The sequence below is a fragment of the Salmo salar genome, chromosome ssa19, assembly GCF_905237065.1.
Source record: "Salmo salar chromosome ssa19, Ssal_v3.1, whole genome shotgun sequence".
Taxonomy (NCBI): Eukaryota; Metazoa; Chordata; class Actinopteri; order Salmoniformes; family Salmonidae; genus Salmo; species Salmo salar.
The window spans coordinates 50151077-50173737 of NC_059460.1; the positions used below are offsets into that span (position 1 = coordinate 50151077).

Genomic DNA, 22661 nt, shown 5'->3' on the forward strand with positions numbered 1-22661 from the left:
ACAAAGATACAGGCATCCTTCCTAACGCAGTTGCCGGAGAGGAAGAAAATTGCTCAGGGATATCACCATATGGCTAATGGTGATTTTAAAACAGTTACAGAGTTGAATGGCTGTGATAGGAGAAAACTGAAGATGGATCAACAACATTATAGTTACTCCACAATACTAACCTAATTGGCAGTGAAAAGAAGGAAGCCTGTACACAATACAGTAATCCTAAATATGCATGCCGTTTTTTAGGAAGGCACTAAAGTAATACTGCAACAAATGTGGCAACACAATTCACTTTTTGTCCGGAATACAAAATGTTATGTTTGGGGCAAATCCAATGCAACACATTGAGTACCACTGTCAATATTTTCAAGCATAGTGATGGCTGCATCATGTTATGGGTATAATTGATGAATTCACCTTTCAGCAGGACCTAAAACACAGGGCCAAATCCACACTGGAGTTGCTTACCAAGAAGACAGTGCATGTTCCTGAGTGGATAGTTACAGTTTTGATTTAAATCTGATTGAAAATCTATGGCAAGACTAGGAAATGGTTGTCTAGCAATGATCAACAACTAATTTGACAGAGGTTGAACGTTTTTGAAAATTATAATGTGCAAATTTTGTTCCATCCAGATCTGCAAAGCTCTTTAGAGATTTACCCAAAAAGACTCACAGCTATAATCGCTGCCGAAGGTGATTCTAACATGTATTGACTCAGGGGTGTGAATACTTATGTAAATTACATATTTCATTTGCAAACATTTCTAAGAACATGTTTTCACTTTGTCATTATGGGGTTTTGTGGGGGGGGGCGTGTGTGAGAAAAAAACTACAAAATCTGGAATATGTCAAGGGGTATGAATACTTTCTGAAGGCACTGTATATGTATTGGTAATGCTGTAAGATACCTGTATAATGCTTCTACTGAATTAAACCACAGCGACACTAGTGAAACTTCAGAAATTAATTGAGTATGAAACAGAAAGAAATTTGTTATGGTAGATTCCTTCAGAGTGATTCCTCACGAAACACAGACCAAAAAAAATCCAACATTATTTTGGGGATTTTCATGAAATGCAATCCATAGAATAGTTGGAGGAAGGATAGTTGACATATGTTTGACATTTGCAATCACCTTTAAGACTCCATAGTGTTTCATCTGTAGATGCTACAAAACAAACATTGGTGCCTTATTAAGTTTTACCGCTTGCTCTGTAATACGAGTAGTATTTTGATTTCACCCAGCATTTTTTTACATTAATTTATGAATATTGAAAAAATATAAACATGATTATTGAAAGTATACCATTCTTGATTTGGCAATTTTTTTTTATAAACAGTCAAGTGAAAAAGAAAGTACACCCTTAGGAAAGTTGTCTTTGGACATATGGATATTTGAGCTAAATTCCAAACACATTCATTAAGGTAACCCAATTGAACAAATCACACATAAAAATAATGTTACTTTGAAAATGTTATGCAATTAAAATAAACCAAAATTCAATTTCCTTATGCAGAAAAAATGTGTACACCCCTACCTTTACCATCACCTAAAATTAGGATCAGGTGCACCCAAACAGGTGTAAATGATTAGGCGAATCATCACCTTGGGAGAGTCCAGCGATCCCAGTTTGATATGCCCATAGAGTATATTATGTTCAACAATTATATTAAAAAATGTGCCTAAATGTGCCAACTGTTTGTCTGGGTTTCGTGAGGATTCAGTCTTCAATATTCAGAACTTGAACAGGCAAGGATCGTTTTCCACCCCAGAACAGATAAGGGGGTTTCAGATGAGTACATGCTAGGGCAACCTAAGGAAAAGCAGACTTAGAAGATAGTAGCAGGGAGCTCATTATAGAGAGAGGGCGGGATAATGAGCTCAAGAGAGCAATAGAAAGAGAGGAAAGGAGATATGGGGAGAAAGGCAGGGAACAAGAGTAAGTGGTAGAGAAGTAGGGAGTTCGATGGGGGGATGGGGAAGAAAGAGAGACCGACGGGGAGACTGACGGGGACGGCACCAGAGACACGGTCCTCTGGCGGAGACGCAGACAGCGCCAGAGACGAGGACCTCTGGCGGACAGTGCCGGAGACGCGGACAGTGCCAGTGGCGGAGACGCGGTCCTCTGGCGGAGATGCGGACAGCACCAGAAACGAGGACCTCTGGCGGACAGCGCCAGAGACGAGGACCTTTGGCGGAGACGCGGACAGAGCCGGAGACGCGGACAGAGCCGGAGACGCGGACAGCGCCGGGGACGCGGACAGGCAGTCAGGGAGAGGGAGAGACCCAAACAGGCAGTCGGAGGGAGACAGAGAGAGAACCAAGGCCTCTAAAACTGTCATGTCTGCAGCTCCGGGAAATGCCTTCCTAACGAAAATTGAATTTATTATGAATATCTGCGGGGATATTAAAGTCAAATAAGTTGAATTATGTCTGTGGTTGTGACATGATCGGGCCCCAAGCCGCGCTCACCCAGTGGCGGCGGCTGCCTCCCTTTCTTCAGAGGCTTGTGATTAGCTTTGAAAAATGAAGGTCTCCTGTGCTGCTCTCTTTTAAAGAGGACAGAGAGAGCAGTGGTGCTTCACTAGGGACTGAGAGAGCAGTGTGTTAGTTAAAACACCGGCCCCGGAAGCGTGATTTATTCAGCCACAGCTATTTGATAGCCTTCCACGCTCCTCCAGACAGAGCAGGGAGCCCACTGTCATCATTATACAGTGACTGCTCTTCAAAATACTTCTAGAATAATTTTCAACCAGGCTGAGGTATTTGATTAGATTTTTCATTTAATTCAGTCCAGAGGTGGAAAAAATACTCAATTTTCATACTTGAGTAAAAGTAAAGATACCTTTATTATAAAATGGCTGAAGTGAAAGTAACCTAGTACAATACTACTTGGGTAAAATTTTAAATGTACTTAAGTACAGTGGGGGAAAAAGTACTCAATTGTCGTACTTGAGTAAAAGTACAAAGTGAAAGTAAATGCTACACATCAAATTCCTTATATTTAGCAAACATTTTCCTTTTTTATAACTTTTTTTGACAGCCAGGGCCAACTCCAACACTCAGACATAATTTACAAAGGAAGCATTTATGTTTAGTGTGTCCACCAGAGAAGAGGGGGTAGGGATGACCAGGGATGTTCTCTTGATAAGTGTGTGAATATGACCTTTTTCCTGTCCTGCTAAACATTCAAAATGTAACTAGTACTTTTGGGTGTCAGGGAAAATGTATGGAGGAAAAAGTATATCATTTTCTTTAGGAATATAGTGAATTAAAAGTAAATATAAATAGTAAAAAAAAGTTAATATAAATAGTCAAAAATGTAAATAGTAAAGTACAGATACTTAAGTAGTACTTTAATGTATTTTTACACCACTGCATCAGTCTGTGGCTAAAGCACACCCAGCGTCATTCACATGACCGTCTGCAGACCAATGTCGACACACAGGCCGGATGACTGGATACTCATTCACTCCAGGATCCAGTGGGTTGTAAAAGGTCCAATGCAGACCTTTTTACATTTCTGGGTAACAATTCAGTATCTTAATGGGATTGTTTTAAAATAAAATGGGCAAAAAGAAACAAAAATAGCTTCTTAGCAAATAACAATTTTTCAAGCAAGATGTCACCAGGCAGGCAAAAACGCACAGTTTCTAGTGGTTAAGGTACTGCATTTCAAGAAGGCAAAAGTAGCTTAGTAGTAGTCTTTTGCATTTGAGTGTACAAAACATTAGGAACACATGCTTTCTGTGGCAGATTGACCAGGTGAAAGCTATGATCCCTTATTGATGGCACTTGTTAAATCCACTTCAAACAATGTAGCCGAAATGGAGGGGACAGGTTAAAGAAGGATTTTTAGGCCTTGAGACAATTGAGACATGGATTGTGTATGTGTGCCATTCAGAGGATGAATAACAAAATATTGAACTGCAACACTGCTGGGTTTTTCACGCTCAACAGTTTCCCGTGTGTATCAAGAGTGGTCCACCTCCCAAAGAACATCCAGCCAACTTGACACAACTGTGGGAAGCATTGGAGTCAACATGGGCCAGCAGCCTTGTGGAACGCTTTCGACGCCTTGTAGAGTCCATTCTCCGACGAATTGAGTCTGTGCAACTCAGTATTAGAAAGGTGTCCTTAATGTTTTGTACATTGTGTATATACAGTGCATTCAGAAAGTATTCAGACCTCTTCCCTTTTACCACATTGATGAAGTATATTTTTTTCTCAGCAATCTACACACAATACCCCATAATGACAAAGCGAAAACAGGTTTTTAATTTTTTACAGATCTGGGGAAGGGTCCCAAAAATTGTGTGCAGTATTGAAGGGCCCCAAGAACACAGTGGCCTCCATCCTTCTTAAATGGAAGAAGTTTGGAAACACCAAGACTCTCCCTAGAGCTGGCTGCTCGGCTAAACTGAGCAATCGGGGGAGAAGGGCCTTGGTCAGGGAGGTGACCAAGAACCCGATGGTCACTCTGACAGAGTTCCAGAGTTCCTCCGTGGAGATGGGAGTACCTTCCAGAAGGACAACCATCTCTGCAGCACTCCACCAATCAGACCTTTTATGGTAGAGTGGCCAGATGGAAGCCACTCCTCAGTAAAAGGCACATGACAGCCCGCTTGGAGTTTGCCACAAGGCACTTAAAGGACTCTTAGACCATGAGAAACAAGATTCTCTGGTCTTATGAAACCAAGATTGAATTATTTTGCCTGAATGCCAAGCGTCGCGTCTGGTGAAGCATGGTGGTGGCAGCATCATGCTATGGGGATGTTTTTCAGCGGCAGGGGCTGGGAGACTAGTCAGGATTGAGGCAAAGATGAACGGAGCAAAGTACAGAGAAATCCTTGATGACAACCTGCTCCAGAGCTCAGGACCTCAGACTGGGGTGAAGGTTCACCTTCCAAGAGGACAAAGACCCTAAGCACACAGCCAAGACAACGCATGAGTGGCTTCGGGCAAAGTCTCTGAATGTCAATGAGTGGCCCAGCCAGAGCCCAGACTTGAACCCGATCTAACATCTCTCTAGAGACCTGAAAATAGCTGTGCAGCGACGCTCCCCATCCAACCTGACAGAGCTTAAGAGGATCTGCAGAGAAGAATGGGACAAACTCCCAAAATACAGGTGTGCCAAGCTTGTAGCGTCATACCCAAGAAGACTCGAGGCTGTAATCGCTGCCAAAGGTGCTTCAACAAAGTACTAAGTAAAGGGTCTGATTACTTATGTAAATGTGATATTTCAGTTTTGTATTTTTAATACATTTGCAAACATAAAAAAAACAAGTGTTTGGTTTGTCATTATGGGGTATTGTATGTAGATTGATGAGGAACAATGACAGTGTGCTGGCGTCCGTCCCATATCCTGCTCTGTCACTCTCCGTGTGGGAAGGTCCCTTATGCTAAGGCTACATCAGCCCCTGAGCCGTCCTTTCGCTGAGCACTCTTCCTCACAGAACCGCCGCTGCTCTACGTCAGCCCGCTAAACCGCCAAAGACGAGCCATGTCTGGGCCAGATTTAGCTTCAGTAGACTGAATTGTATCGATGCGGTGTTTCAGTGCACAAGGCTGTGATGTTCTAGTCACATGGTTTTATTGGGACATACAGTGTACATATCACGTCATGTAGCAACAAGAGACCAGGTAGTCTGTATGCTTTGAAAGCCAATTCATATGTTAATAATGACTTCGCATGATCACCATAAATGCCCGTTTGGCTCTTCTAGTCTTGTCCCCAGAAGGTTTTGTTTCCATGTAGCCAATGTTGCTTGTGGGAGACTCCTATTATACTAGGGTGCTGTACATAAAACGTTGTGTGCAGACAGGCCACATGGTGGCAGTGTTGGTCCAAGATGGGTGTGATGGCTGGTGAAGTCTATAGGCCTGCAGGCTGTGGTAGGCATGTAGGGGAGTCACCATCGCCCTCATTCATGCTTCTCACAGCTCAGATCCCCACCACCCATCCCCTTGTCCTCACTCCCTCAGTCGCTCACTGTCTCTTGCTCTCTCTGTTTCACACACACACACACACACACACACACACACACACACACACACACACACACACACACACAGCAAACACACACGCTTTGAGAGAACTAACTCCAGTGCGTGGGAGAGGGCTAACTCCAGTGCGTGGGAGAGGGCTAACTCCAGTGCGCTTTGAGAGGGCTAACTCCAGTGTGTCTGGTCAGACACCTCATTGTTCTCCTTATTGTTTCACACTATCTAGAGTTCCTTGGACTTTGTGTCTCTCTTATAAATAAAACCACCAAGTTGGATGGCATTGGCAATGCTCAGAAATTTTGCAGAGGAATATACACTGAAAATATGATCTTGTGTGTTTCCTCTGCAAATGCACCTGTATTCCAACAGCAACCATAGCCAGAGTATTATCCACCTGCCCTCGTGGTTTTGTAAAATACAACAGACCATATCTGGTAGAGGATACCAAGTACTGAAGCAGCAAATATACTTGTGTTTAATCCATCCAAGGGGCCCCAAGCCCCTAAATATTTCCCTCCTTGGCAGTGTGCTGATGACCCAGAACCTCCCTTACTCCTCGGCATCTCTATTTCTCTCGCTCTCTATTTTTTCCCCCCCGACATTCCTCCCCTCATTCCTCCCAGATCATCACAGAGAGACTGCCAGAAGCCAGCTCTTTTAATCCCTGCACTGATTCTCACATCAAAGCTCTCTGGGTCTCTCTCGGCCTAATGTTCCGAATGGGCTCTTGATTAGCCGGTAGAGGTGGCAGCCTCTAGGTGTCTTTGTTTTAGTCATTAGGCTAAGCGGAGGCTCAGTCAGCCTATTGTGTCGATACTAAATAGGTCATGTTTACTGTGCATTAGGGACCTGGAATGAACTGTGTGATGGATAGATGGAATGGAAAGCCATACTAAAACCTATAGCTTACAATGGATCCCGTCGCTGCACAAAACACACTCTGTAATGCACTCTGAAATAATGCATACGCTTAGCTCATCGTTCCCTATTTCAATGTATTGCCCTTTTATACTCTTATGAGAAGGAAAGGAGAGCTAGGCTACGCTGTAATGCTGTAAGGCAAAAACAACCTCCCATAAGCTTTATGGTGACACATAGGTGAAAGGTGACGACTAGTGTTCTCTCCCTGTGAATAAGCGTGGCGATAAGTGTCTCCAGTGTATCTGCAAAGCAACCCTGCTGACTCCTCCGTGTGGCCTCAAAAGCATACGCCTGTAGTCAGTGCTCTGACACAAGCAGGATTTACTCAGTGCGTGAGCGTAGCGCCGATTTAATCAGGCTCGTGATGAGCCTGACCTTTTCCGTCCACTTTACTGATACTACTTGACAATGTCATTACCCTTCAGCTCACTCTCTCCCTCTGCTAGCCTCCGCCTCTGACACACACTGCCACAACGCACACCAAGGCGCTAAAAGGCTGATCTCTCATCTCCATTACTGCGGTAGACCTTTAGTGGTGGATAGGACATAGCAAGGCCCATACAAAATTCTGCAACCTCAGTTTGTGTTTGATCATTTCTGTTTGAGAATGATATTGAATGTTTGGTTCAAACATTGTCTTAACTCAGTACGCTGGACGAGGCTAGGCTGGTCTCTCAATAAGCCAGTCCTGGTCTGGTCTCTCCTCATGACCCACCCGTTTTTAGACCAGTGAGACAGCAGCCCAGAGCCAGGATGGGCGGGTGAGAACATTTTCTGACTGATGGTGAGTGGCTCTCCGTGTCGCACATCTCACTATCTTAGCCATTGTGGCACGATCATGGCCTGGGTCAGCATCGTGTGTAGTGTTCATAGCGGTCAGTATAATGAGAGACACCACAATGCCTCTCACTAAGGCCCCGATGAGTCAATGATGTTGACAGGGCCGACGCCGCTATGTAAAACTTTTAATGGGGCCTTGTGCAGTTCAATTTGCCTCAATGGACTAAAACAGAACAACTCCTTCACCAAAAGAGAGGTTCGGTGAGTCTCGAGGTTACATTGCTCATTAAGTTGTCACTTTGTGTCGTGCGTGGGGAACGACCGGGAGAGGTCATCTGAATGTTAATGCGATCGCTCCACCAGACATCAATCCTTAAAGTGGACTCACTCTGTGTCTCTCAATTCAATTTGCTTTATTGGCATGCCGTAACAATGTACATATTGCCAAAGCTTACTTTGGAGATTTACAATTTTAACATAATTAAAATAATAATAATCAATATTGTCAACGTGACAACAGTAACAACAATAATCAAGGGTCAAACTAACCATACATTGAACAATAATAATAAGCATAGAGGACATGTGCAGGTTGGTTGGTCTGTCAGACACTGCCCCTCATCTTATGGCAGGCAGCAATGTAGTGCGCTGCCAACCAACAGCTCTCTGCGTCCTCCCCCAACAGGACGCGTAGCCTATTCTCATCAGAGAGGTCTTTGAAACCTTGAATAAGGGTTCATTGTTTTATATTTTTGACATTTTGTCAGGAAATGCAGCTCTGTATCAGGTTCTGCTGTGGTGCAGTGGTTGCACAGCCTTTCCTCTATAGGGAGCCAGGTTTTCCTGTGTCGACCCTTCTCAATGGCAAGGCTGTGCTCCCTGAGCCTGTACTATGTCAAGCTTTTGATCAGTAGCTATGGTCAAATAGCTTGCATGTGTTTCCCAATAAGTCATGTAGTTTTGTTTTGACTGTGTTGTAATTTGGTTTATTCTGATTTATTGGATGTTCTGGTCCTGAGGCTTCAGTGTGTTAGTAGGACAGGTTTGTGAACTCAGCCCCAGGACCAGCTGGATGAGGGGACTCTTTTCTTTGATCAGCTCATGGCATTGCAGGGCTTGGTAATGATATGAGAGGGGGTCACTGTATTTTAGATGTTTCTAAAACTGAATTGCTCTTTTTTGAGTTTTTATTATTAGTGGATATTGGCCTAATTCTGCCCTGCATGCATTGTTTGTAGTTTTCCTCTGGACATGTAGGAGAATCTTACAGAACTCTCCATGCATGGTTTCAATTGGGTGTTTGTCCCATTGGGTGAAATCCTGCTTTGCAAGTGGACCCCACACCTCACTGCCATAAATTGCTATTGCTCAATGACACATTCAATTTGTTTTAGCCAAATGTATTTCAATTAGAATTAGTTTTTTAATGGCGTAGAATGCCCTGCGTGCTTTCTCTCTGTTCATTCACTGCTTCATTTAAGGTGTCCAGTTGAGCTTATTTTTAAACCTAAGTAATTGTAGTGTGTGCAGTACTCTATATATTTTGTACCAATTTATAACTTTGGTCTAATTCCCTGAGATCTGGGAAAATCATTAGTTTTGTCTTTTTGGGGTTTACTGCCAGGACCCAGGTCTAGCAGTACTGCTCTAGCAGGTCCAGGCTCTGCTGAAGGCCATGTGATCTGGGTGACAGCAGGCACATGTCATCTGCGAAGAGCAGGTGTTTAACCTCTGAATTGTGGAGGATTTTAGCTGAGGATTTTTCTAGAATAGTGGCCAATTCGTTGATGTAAATATTGAAGAGTGCAGGGCTCAGATTGCAACCCTGGCGAAGGCCCCGCCCCGGTTAAAGAATTCTGTTATTTTCTTTCCTATTTTGATGCTGCACGTATTGCTAGTATACATTGTTCTGGTACACGTTTACCGTCAGAAACCTGTTTTCCTGGTCCATTTCGCTGTCCTCAAAAATGTGTATTTGCCTTCCCTTGCAGATGCCTTTCTTTGTTGAATAGCTGAAATGCCTGGTTAAGGCTGTATGCCAGGCAATAGCATGGTCTGTGTAAAATAACAGGTTTGTAACAGTCCTGTTGTGTGAGCAGTCTACAAACAAAGTTTGTAGAGTTCTATGTTTAAAATTGATTCTTCCCGTCTCTGATTTTGATTTCTGATGAAAATTAAAAAAGGGGCGGGAAAGTCTTGTTGTTGCTGCTGCTGCTGCTGCTAGCTCCAACCAGTAAACAATTGGAGCTAGCCAGTAAGCTAGCTGACAAATTTGAATTTAGCTAGCTGGCATGATTTAAGATTGGTCTTTTAACTCACTCTGTCAATCTTCCTCCTGTGCTGATCTTTAGTTGTACAAATTGATTACCTCCATATGTTTTTCTAATTTAATGTTTTTAATCTCGCTCTTAACAGCTGTCTGTCTCTGTCTCTCTCTCTCCTCCGAAAGACAGCTTTTTAGAGTCTTGTAATCTCTCTGCAGTTCCTGCCTATTCAGTAACTGTCACACGCCATTGGTGAGGCGACCCTCCTCAAATATTGATGAGGGAGAAGTGTGTTCTCTCACTCCAACAGTCCAATAATCATATTTAAGGCTGTGGATTTCTCTGTTGTGTGTGTCCCAGAATATGGTCATATTTTGAGGGTCGTTTCACTCTAACAGCTGTGTCCATCAATTGAAACAAATATTTATGAGAGAGGGAGAAGGGTGCCCTCTCCCTCACACAGTCCAATAACCACTTTCTAATGTTGTGGATTTCTCTGGTGTGCGTTAGTACGTGTGTGTGTGTGTGACTCCCAACAGCTGGGTCACATTTTGAGGGTGGTTTCACTCCGACAGCTGTGGTCATGAAGCGAAACATGAAAGCAGCTTTACAGTCTGCTTTTAAATGAAGTCCAGATTGGGGAGGCATGACATAATAGATTTAAACTATCTCAGGACTTCAATTCCTATCAGCCCCTGAGATATTTCCAGTCTGGGCAGTTATATAACAAGTGGAGTGGTACAAGATGGAATGGTTATACTGGGTCACCAAATGTTAGTTTTTAAAAAACTTTTGACCAGCTCTACCCCCCACTGTCTCCTCCGGGAACCCTAGATGGCCAGACTTGTCTATGTCAGGACCTACAATGAAGGTTGGGTCAGGTGTTGAGATGTGTTATCTGCTGATGGATAGAATACTCTATTACAGTATTCATACTGATATGGCCGAGTATTTAGGCCAGCATAGTATTGGTTAAATTCCATCTATTCTACTTATCGATTCAATATAAAAGTTAGAAATCTGTGTGGAGGAAATAATCTAGCTCATATCTGCCCGTTGAGCGGCGTTCTCATAAATGTGCAGCTGTATGAAAGAAAAGGCCTTGTTTACAAGGTCTTCACAGATTGCATTTGTGGAACTCTGCTCTGCCATTGTACTCTGCCCGCCGGTTGGAGAAGCCACTCCATTGTGAGAATAAAAATGAACCCTGCAATATGAAATGAATGTTTGCAAAAAGGCCAAAACACATAGACAGAAAGTAGTACACTCTAAAAAAGATACACACAAGTCATTGAAGAGGAAATAACAAGGCTACTCTCTAAACCAGGTTGTGGACTTCTTTTGAATAGGATGCTCTAATGAAATCATGGGGAGGGGGGTTGGGCCTAGTAGAAGTGGTATAAAGATACTCAGTGTGCCAGCCAAGCTGTCTTGCATCATTTGAGGAAGGACAGCTAAAGCATACCGGATCCAGAACAAAGAACACACATCACAGAGGCCTACAATATCTGGCCATCTGGCTCAAAGGACCAGAATTCTCCAAAGACGGAATTGGGTGAAATGGATTTCAATGAAAGCCTCTGCTGGCGGGAGGGCCTTTCAACATTTGTTTCTAGATCGGTTTCATGGGTACAAGCTAGGCATGGGTGATATACAGTATGTACTGTATGCCGGGGTGTTTAGACATACCAACAGTCCATGTTGCCTAAATTGTTTTGTGCTAAATAAATAAATAATATTACATTGATTTATTTTGTGGAAATGGCGTCCATCGTGTGCACTTCTGGTAATACTGTATACCCCGGTATGGTACAGAAACGGTATGACGGTATGAAAATATGCATACCGCCCAACCCTAGTACAAGCGTGAGATTGTCATTCAGAGCTCAAACTCGGGTGAGCCTTTTAATACTTATACCATCACTTGAATAATGTTTACATGCTGCTTTACTAATTTCATATGTATATACTGTATTCTATTCTACTGTATGTTAGTCAATGCCACTCCGACATTGCTCGTCCTAATATTGATATATTTCTTAATTCCATTATTTTACTTTTAGATGTGTGTGTATTGTTGTGAATCGTTAATTATTACTGCACTGTTGGAGCTAGGAACACAAGCATTTCGCTACACCCGCAATAACATCTGCTAAATATGTCTGTATTGATGTGATTAAACTATTTAAAGTGCAGCCAATACTTTATGCTGTGAATTAGTTACTTTGACAGATCACAATCACATTTATTCGCAAATTACATTAACACACAAATCCGGGATACTCGAATTAGTATGATATTTTATGTTTGGTATGGTTACATAAGACATGGTTATTTAAGGCTAAAACAAACGTAGGGTGGATGGGTGGGCGTAAAACGCCAACGTCTAGCAGCCCAAAGGTTGTGAGTTTGAATCTCATCATGGACAACTTTAGCATTTTAGCTTATTAGCAACTTTTCAACTACTTACTACTTTTTAGCTGCTTTGCAACTACTTAGCATGCTAGCTAATCCTTCCACTAACCTTAACCTTTTTAGTTAACCCTTACCCTAACCTTAACCTTAACCCTTTTAGTTATCCCTTCCCCTAACCTTAATCCTTTTAGCTAACCCTTCCTTAACCCTTTAACCTAACTCCTAAACTTAACCCTAACCCCTAACCTGGCTAACGTTAGCCAGCTAGCTAACGTTAGCCACATAGCTAGACTTGGTAACATATCATACGTTTTTCAAATTCGTAACATATTGTGCATTTCGCAAATTCGTAACATATAATACACATTTTAATTCGTAGCATACACTATATGACCAAAAGTATGTGGACACCTGCTCATCGAACATCTCATTCCAAAATCATGGGCATTAATATGGAGTTGGTCACCCCTTTGCTGCTACAACAGCCTGCACTCTTCTGGGAAGATGTTGGAACATTGCTGCAGGGATTTGCTTCCATTCAGCCACGAGCATTACTGAGGTCGGGCACTGATGTTGGGCGATTAGGCCTGGCTCGCAGTCAGCGTTCCAATTCATCCCAAAGGTGTTCGATGGGGTCGTGGTCAGGGCTCTGTGCAGGTCAGTCAAGTTCTTCCACACCGATCTTGACAAAGCCTTTCTGTATGGACCTCGCTTTTTGCACAGGGACATTTTCACAAAGTTGGGAGCACAATTGGGATTAGCCCTGGACTTTGACTAGGCCATTCCAAAACTTCAAATTTGTTGCCTTTTAACCATATTCATGTAGACTTGATTGTGTGTTTATGATCATTATCTTGCTGCATGACCCAGCTGCGCTTTAGCTCACAGACGGCTGGCCTGACATTCTCCTGTAGAATTCTTTGATACAGAGCAGAATTCATGGTTCCTTCTATTAAGGCAAGTTGTCCAGGTCCTGAGGCAGCAAAGCATCCCCAAAGCATCACACTACCACCACCATGCTTTACCGATGGTATAAGGTTATTACTGTGGAATGCAGTGTTTGGTTTTTGCCAGGCATAACGGGACCCATGTCATCCAAAAAGTTATACTTTTGACTCATCTGTCCATAGAACATTATCCCAAGAGTCTTGAATATCATCCAGGTGCTTTTTGGCTAATTTGAGTCAACTTGTTGCAGCTTCAACAACACGGACAGGGCAATAAACACTGTTGATGTTCTGATCACAGCAGCAGGGAGTCGAGAGAGACAACGGGTGCTAGTCAGACTGTCACTGGCTGTAATTTTTAAATAAATGAGCCCGGCCCTGCACAATCAAATCAATTGCGGCCATTCTCCCTCTAGTCATTTGTATGTCTAATTATTTCAACAAACAGTGCGCTTAAAGCATCAGACAAGCTCAGTGCATATAGTTGATTTGATTAAAACACATAGGATGTGTTTATATATATATATATATATATATATAAAAATATAACACATCCTATGTGTTTTAATCAAATATATATAAAATATATACACTGCTCAAAAAAATAAAGGGAACACTTAAACAACACAATGTAACTCCAAGTCAATCACACTTCTGTGAAATCAAACTGTCCACTTAGGAAGCAACACTGATTGACAATAAATTTCACATGCTGTTGTGCAAATGGAATAAACAACAGGTGGAAATTATAGGCAATTAGCAAGACACCCCCAATAAAGGAGTGGTTCTGCAGGTGGGGACAACAGACCACTTCTCAGTTCCTATGCTTCCTGGCTGATGTTTTGGTCACTTTTGAATGCTGGCGGTGCTTTCACTCTAGTGGTAGCATGAGACGGAGTCTACAACCCACACAAGTGGCTCAGGTAGTGCAGCTCATCCAGGATGGCACATCAATGCGAGCTGTGGCAAGAAGGTTTGCTGTGTCTGTCAGCGTAGTGTCCAGAGCATGGAGGCGCTACCAGGAGACAGGCCAGTACATCAGGAGACGTGGAGGAGGCCGTAGGAGGGCAACAACCCAGCAGCAGGACCGCTACCTCCGCCTTTGTGCAAGGAGGAGCAGGAGAAGCACTGCCAGAGCCCTACAAAATGACCTCCAGCAGGCCACAAATGTGCATGTGTCTGCTCAAACGGTCAGAAACAGACTCCATGAGGGTGGTATGAGGGCCCGACGTCCACAGGTGGGGGTTGTGCTTACAGCCCAACACCGTGCAGGACGTTTGGCATTTGTCAGAGAACACCAAGATTGGCAAATCCGCCACTGGCGCCCTGTGCTCTTCACAGATAAAAGCAGGTTCACACTGAGCACGTGACAGACGTGACAGTCTGGAGACGCCGTGGAGAACGTTCTGCTGCCTGCAACATCCTCCAGCATGACCGGTTTGGCGGTGGGTCAGTCATGGTGTGGGGTGGCATTTCTTTGGTGGGCCGCACAGCCCTCCATGTGCTCGCCAGAGGTAGCCTGACTGCCATTAGGTACCGAGATGAGATCCTCAGACCCCTTGTGAGACCATATGCTGGTGCGGTTGGCCCTGGGTTTCTCCTAATGCAAGACAATGCAAGACAATGCTAGACCTCATGTGGCTGGAGTGTGTCAGCAGTTCCTGCAAGAGGAAGGCATTGATGCTATGGACTGGCCCGCCCGTTCCCCAGACCTGAATCCAATTGAGCACATCTGGGACATCATGTCTCGCTCCATCCACCAACGTCACGTTGCACCACAGACTGTCCATCAGTTGGCGGATGCTTTAGTCCAGGTCTGGGAGGAGATCCCTCAGGAGACCATCCACCACCTCATCAGGAGCATGGCCAGGCGTTGTAGGGAGGTCATACAGGCACGTGGAGGCCACACACACTACTGAGCCTCATTTTGACTTGTTTTAAGGACATTACATCAAAATTGGATCAGCCTGTAGTGTGGTTATCCACTTTAATTTTGAGAGTGACTCCAAATCCAGACCTCCGTGGGTTGATAAATTGGAATTACATTGATTATTTTTGTGTGATTTTGTTGTCAGCACATTCAACTATGTAAAGAAAAAAGTATTTAATAAGATTATTTCTTTCATTCAGATCTAGGATGTGTTGTTTAAGTGTTCCCTTTATTTTTTGAGCAGTATATCTATCTATCTATCTATCTATATACAGAAAAATGCACATTTTTAAAAATGTTGACCAATCGATTGGTCGAAAGAGCAGACGGCTCTGTCAACAAAGATTTTTTTTGGTCAGCGACAGCCTCACAGTACTGTATGTTGTGAGTTACTTTAGCCTTTAACCAAAACTCTCTAACTGTTACCCCAGCGTGAGTTTTTGTTTTATGTGTGTGATGTCAGAATGCATTCACTGTTCCCAAATGTGATTGTCACGCAGCAGGACAGTTAACCCACGCTGCCCTCAAACCAAGGCATGCCTGCTAATTATCTGTAGGCTATGTTTCAACTTGTCAATTTCTAAATTGTATTTTCTAACAGCAGATTGAATTGAGGTGTGTTCCACCGCCTCATTAATTTACATAGAAGTATCCAATTTCCCTGTTACCGATCGTTTATGTTTGAGACATTACTGAGCAGGACAAGCACAACATTTTTCATCCCTGGCAGATTTTCCGCATTGCCTTCACTACTAATAATAACATTGGATGTGTGCATTCCAATCAAAGTAAGTGGCTTATTACGTTATCATTAATGTTTCTGTATATCGTGTTGTTTTTACTGTAGCACATGTATGTATGCATGTATGTACAGTTGAAGTCGGAAGTTTACATACACCTTAGCCAAATACATTTAAACTCAGTTTTTCACAACTCCTGACATTTAATCCTAGTAAAAAATCCCTGGCTCACCACTTTATTTTAAGAATGTGAAATGTCAGAAAAATAGTAGAGAGAATGATTTATTTCAGCTTTTTATTTCTTTCATCACATTCCCTGTAGTTTACATACACTCAATTAGTATTTGCCTTTAAATTGTTTAATTGTAGCATTGCCTTTAAATTGTTTAACTTGGGTCAAACGTTTTGTGTAGCCTTCCACAAGCTTCCCACAATAAGTTGAGTAAATTGTGGCCCATTCCTCCTGACAGAGCTGGTGTAACTGAGTCAGGTTTGTAGGCCTCCTTGCTCGCACACGCTTTTTCAGTTCTGCCCACAAATTTTCTATAAGATTGAGGTCAGGGCTTTGTGATTGCCACTCCAATACCTTGACTTTGTTGTCCTTAAGCCATTTTGCCACAACTTTGGAAGTATGCTTGGGGTCATTGTCCATTTGGAAGACCCATTTGCGACCAAGCTTTAACTTCCTGACTGATGTCTTGAGATGTTGCTTCAATATATCCACATAATTCTTCTTCCTCATTATGCTATCTATTTTGTGAAGTGCACCAGTCCCTCCTGCAGCAAATCACCCTCACAGCATGATGCTGCCACCCCCGTGCTTCACGGTTGGGATGGTGTCTTCGGCTTGCAAGCCTCCCCCTTTTTCCTCCGAACATAACAATGGTCATTATGGCCGAACAATTCTATTTTTGTTTAATCAGACCAGAGGACATTTCTCCAAAAAGTACGATCTTTGTCCATGTGCAGTTGCAAACCGTAGTCCGGCTTTTTTATGGCAGTTTTGGAGCAGTGGGTTTTTCAGGTTATGTTGATATAGGACTCGTTTTACTGTGGATATAGATACTTTTGTACCTGTTTCCTCCAGCATCTTCACAAGGTCCTTTGCTGTTGTTCTGGGATTGATTTGCACTTTTCAAGACAGAACTCATCTCCTTCCTGAGCGGTATGACGGCTGCATGGTCCCATGGTGTTTATACTTGTGTACTATTGTTTGTACAGATGAATGTGGTACCTTCAGGCATTTGGAAATTGCTCCCAAGGATGAACCAGACTTGTGGAGGTCTACTATTTTTTTCAGAGGTCTTGGTTGATTTCTTTTCATTTTCCCATGATGTCAAGCAAAGAGGCACTGAGTTTGAAGGTAGGCCTTGAAATACATCCACAGGTATACCTCCAATTGACTCAAATTATGTCAATTAGCCTATCAGAAGCTTTTAAAGCCATGACATAATTTTCTGGAATTTTCCAAGCTGTTTAAAGACACAGTCAACTTAGTGTATGTAAACTTCTGACCCACTGGAATTGTGATACAGTGAATTATAAGTGAAATAATCTGTCTGTAAACAATTGTTGGAAAAATTACTTGTGCTGTTTCATTCACATGTTTTCAAGTACTGGTGAAGAATCAGGCATTCCGATTCTTGCATAGATTCTAATGGACACATACTGTATGTGTGTGAAATTATTTTTTAAAGGTTGTACTGATTATGATAAGTTTATGCTAAGCTAATGGCCAGCTATGTGTGGCGCCATGTTTGTTGGCATCATACAATGCATTCTGGTTGTCACGTAAAAGTCTGTCAGACCAACGATGTTATAACAAAACCAGGTGAAGGGATGGTTCACGCATCTTTCGTATAAACTTCCAGAAGTGAATGATGGTAGATGACACACCCCCTTCAACCTGCATACTGCAAACAGACCCAACTCATCTTGTAACCTCTTATCTTTGGTTGACGCGAAAAAACAAACATGGCGGCGTGCACAAACTACCCGGTGTCGGATTACTTTCGATTTTTGTGTTTTAGTCAATTATTTCCATCACTGGTGAGGTCACTCATTATATGAGGAATTGTAAATAGTCATTACTATTAGCTAATTCCTGTTATGGTTTCTGTCAGCCTAGAGTTAGTTAAATATGACCGCTTGTGTTAGGTTACTCTTTCCTCAGCGTTACGACTAATGTAGCCTACATTTTCTGGTTTGAGAATTGTGTTACGCTGTCGCTACTTCTGTCAATGTCTGAACATTGCATCCAAAAATAAACTGCTCACATTGTGGACATAACATTGTATAAACTGTGTTTGTGCTAAATGTTTCTGTGGCCAGCTCAAACGCTGACTGTTGCGTCAATCGTAACTGGACGTTCTAAGTAAGTGTTCTAATCACACCTGTTTGAGCATTTCGCTGCAGGGACCACTGTAGAATGATCACACCCGTGTGTTTGTGGGTTCGTACGTGTCAAAGGGTTAAGAGCTATATCAGTGAGATGCTTCAAGTACCAGGCAGTTCCACATAGAGGTTGAGTGTCTGTCTGTAGCTCTGATGAGAAGTGAGCAAGCCGCCAGCGATAGGGCTGCTTATGGGATCCAAGATCCCTAAAACTGTAGCAAACTTAAACCTTGTCCATTGATCTCTCCTCGGAGCTCCTGTGTTGTTGTTTTTTTCTAGTAGAAGATAAGACTGTAATGTCTTGCTATGGATGGATGGGCGTCTGCCATGGGGAAATGTCATTTCCCAGGAGCGCTGTGCTGTGACTAAGCCCTAAGAGAAGGCAGGGGGCCAGAGCAAAAGGAAAATGGGCCAGAAGATAACCTCACTGTTTATGGACTACGGAGACAGACCGATTCTCTCATGGCCAAGGATTGGTTGTTGTTTCTCTCTCGCTCTCACTCTCCCCCCGCTTGAAGTTCTTCCATCCCACCGTTTGTCTACAATGTGCTTCTCTTCGATATAATTTTCTCACTCCAGCAGATATATTCCTGTATCCTAGTTTTTCGTTAAATAAGTAACCATTTTCAACCTATTTCTTGAGGGTCATTAATATGAAAAAAGGCCCAAGCAATTTATTTTCACATTTTGTTTACCTTTTGTTGCTAAAGATTTGAACATATTGATTTAAACTTGTACCTTGGCTTTGACTTGCCGTTTTAATGTATAAAAAAATGGCATAGATTGGCACTTTCAAAAGAAAACTGTCTCACTCTAATGGAAGTGGTTTTAGTTTTAGCCCATACATTATTGAACAAGAGAGCAGTTTATTTTTTTGTATAATAAATTACCATGGAATTCTGTCTTTCAATCTCGTTCTTCAATTACATCTTTCCCTTTTGAAGGAGATGAACTTCACTTTCATATGGTTTCTCTTCTGTTATTGTAAGAAAGAAAAAAACTGATGCCTCATACTGAATAATCTCTGTCTTTCTCTCTCTCTCTCTCTCTCTGTCTCTTTCTCTCTCTCTCTCTCTCTCTCTCTCTCCATCCCTAGGACATACTCAACAACCTGGACAACCTGGAGTCTGGGTGTGACCTGGATGACGATGACCTCATGCTGGACGATGACCTCCCTGAGCATGGCTCCTTGCACAGTGGTGAGTGTGGTTTGTCTCTAGACACTGATCTCAGCACAGTTTTTTTTTTTGTTTCCCTCTAATGATCAAGGTTAGGTTAGGTGGAGGGTAAGCTGACCCTAGATCTGTACCAACAGGCAACTTAGTTCTACCAGGGGACTGAACAAGGAAAAGGGGACTGAACAAGGAGAGTGCTGTGCTGTCAGACTACACAGGAATGCACCTCGCGGTCTATGCGTCATGTGTTGAAGCATGGAATTAGAATTCGCATAAGGCCATGTCAAGCCTCCCAATCTGCCCTCCCTCCTGTTTGACTGACATAGTTGGAGTGAGGAGGTCATCACCCCTGTAAAAGAGAGAGGAGTCCTATAGCAGCGTCCTTTATAGGCATGAAACCCGTACTGGGTTTTACTGTACACTCCCGTGACAGGAAAACCCCCAAACTTCAACAGCACTTTCAGTCTTCCATTTACATTTACATTTAAGTCATTTAGCAGACGCTCTTATCCAGAGCGACTTACAAATTGGTGCATTCACCTTATAATATCCAGTGGAACAACCACTTTACAATAGTGCATCTTCCCCTTGTAGCTGCCCGATCAAGGCTCTTCAGTCATCTCCAGGCTCCTGCCTGCCAGTGAGTTCACACAGACAGACTAGGACGGTGTAGTTTTCAAAGCAACCAATTCACGCTCTACCTCAGGTTATTTATTTGAAGGTCTGTTTGTGTGCCATAGCGGTCTCGTTTTGAACCGTAATCGTGGGTGAAAGAAGAACGCATGTCTTCAGGGAACCCAGACACAACAGAGGCTTAAGCAATGCAGAGAGGGATGAGTTCATAGTTGCCTTGCTTAGTACTGTCTATCTCGTCTCTCTCTTTGTCTCTGGTAGCAGCATGTCGAGCGTGGGAGGATTGACTTGTTCTCTCCCGCAGATCTTCTTTTTTCATCTCTATTTTGCCGTGTTTTCATCCCACTTAGCCTGGGAAGCTGAGAGAATTCTGTGGTGTTAAAAGATTAAATCCCATCATTTCCGTAAAGCTTTACTTTAAGTTCTGTTGTTTGTAGAGTTGTGTGTGTGAGTGAGAGAAACCCCTCAGAGAGACAAGCTGAGTCTCAGGCATCAGATTGGTTTATATGCTCTTATTGCTTCTGAACACACTGGCTATATAGTATGTACTTTAGGACCTAGAGTATGGGGAGGAACTGAGAAATATAAAGTAGCATCATTCCTTTAAAGTGTGGGTGTGTGTGTGAATTATTATGATTTTCTTTTGTATGTATTTTTGTTGTTGTTGTGCGTGTCGAATCGCCAGTTGGCGAGCCATCTCTTCCGGGATCAATTGACACATTAAACTGAAAAAAAGGGGTTTGACAGGTTTTAAAAGCCAAGAAAGAATGAATGTGTGAAAGACGGCCCAATCAAATCGAATTGTATTTGTCACATGCGCCAAATACAACAGGTGTAACCCTTACCGTGAAATGCTTACTTACAAGCCCTTAACCAACAATGCAGTTCAAGAAATAATAATCAAAAAGTAACACAATAAAATAACAATAACAAGGCTATATACAGGGGGTACCGGTACCGAGTCAATGTGTGGGGATACAGGTTAGTCGAGGTAATTTGTAAAGTGGCTATGCATAGATAATAAACAGCGACTAGCAGCAGTGTAAAAACCCAATCTATACGTACAGTGCCTTGTAAAAGTATTCATACCCCTTGGATTTCTTCAAATGTTATTGTTACAAAGTGGGATTCAAATGGATGTAATTGTAATTTTTTGGTCAAAATCTAGTGGAAGATTTAATATATATATATATATATATATATATATATATTTTTTTTTAATAGATGAATAGAAATGAAGTAAGTATTATCCTCCCTGAGCTTATACATGTTAGAAACACTTTTGGCAGCAATTACAGCTATGAGTCTTCTTGGGTAAGTCACTGAATTGTGCAATATTAGCCCGTTATTCTTTTTATAATTCTTCAAGCTCTGTCAAGATGTTGGGGATCATGGCTAAACAGCAATTTGAGTCTTGCCATTGATTTTCAAGCAGATTTAAGTCAAAACTGTAACTTGGCCACTCAGGAACATTCAATGTCTTCTTGGTAAGCAACCCCAGTGTAGATTTGGCCTTGTGTGTAGGTTATTGTCCTGCTGATTGTGCTGAGCAATTAGTGCATTTTCAGGTCGGTTCGGTTTCTTTTCGATTATAAAAAAATTAGCACGGTTTTAGATTTTTGTTTCGATCATTTAAAAAAAGATGAAATGACCTATGCATTATGGGGGTTGAATGCTGTAACACAGAATAAAACAATTACTAAAAGTCCCATGATGGTAGTGACTGTCCATTACTGCTCATCACTTATTAACAATCATTTATTCTCATTACTTTACTTAAAATAAAATATTTCATTTGTTGTGTATATTACCTTTGTTTTATTTGACGACTTTATTATTTCATTCCAAGTCATCATCTCTTCTCATCTCTATAGATCTGCCTATGCTGTCTGACAAAATCACTATTTTAGTAGTTCTTCAAAGTAAATAAGGCATACTTGTATGACTGCTGAATACCAACTATTAATCACTTAGATAATGTATTTTCAGATAGAGGTACCTTGAGAAGCAACTGCTCTCTGTCCCTTGATCACACATTCTTCTATCTCTAATATCGTATGTAGCAGGCGTAAAATAAACACAGACCAGAAATGTTTTCGGGCCTGTTGGAAGCTACAACTCCCTACTACATTGCACAGTTCGGGCTTGATCTGATTGATCTCTAGAGAAACTGCAGTGCAATGTGCACTTTGAGCTCATAGAAAAATTCCCCGAACAAATGGAATTCAAATAATTGAACCAACTTTGGTCAATTAGTTGTTTCAAAAACGAAAAATTACTGACATTTCAGTTAATCGCTCAGCACTCCCTGCTGAAAGGTGACTTATTCTCTCAGTGTCTGGTGTAAAGCAGACTAAAGCAGGTTTCCCTCTAGGATTTTCTGTATATTTCAATCAATTTTATTCCCACTTTGTAACACAATAAAATGTGCAGAAATCCAAGGGGTCTAAATACTTTTG

At 42.2% G+C, this 22661-nt stretch overlaps 1 protein-coding gene across 5 annotated transcripts in view; it reads left to right on the forward strand.

The window, feature by feature from the left end:
• ccser2b (coiled-coil serine-rich protein 2b) overlaps window positions 1–22661 on the forward strand; it is a 109349-nt gene that overhangs the window by 40831 nt on the left and 45857 nt on the right. For all 5 annotated transcript variants that reach the window (XM_014158323.2, XM_014158324.2, XM_014158325.2 and 2 more), the window contains one exon: window positions 19491–19593. In XM_014158323.2, coding sequence (XP_014013798.1) covers window positions 19491–19593 — 103 coding nt within the window. The remainder of the gene's footprint in view (window positions 1–19490; window positions 19594–22661) is intronic.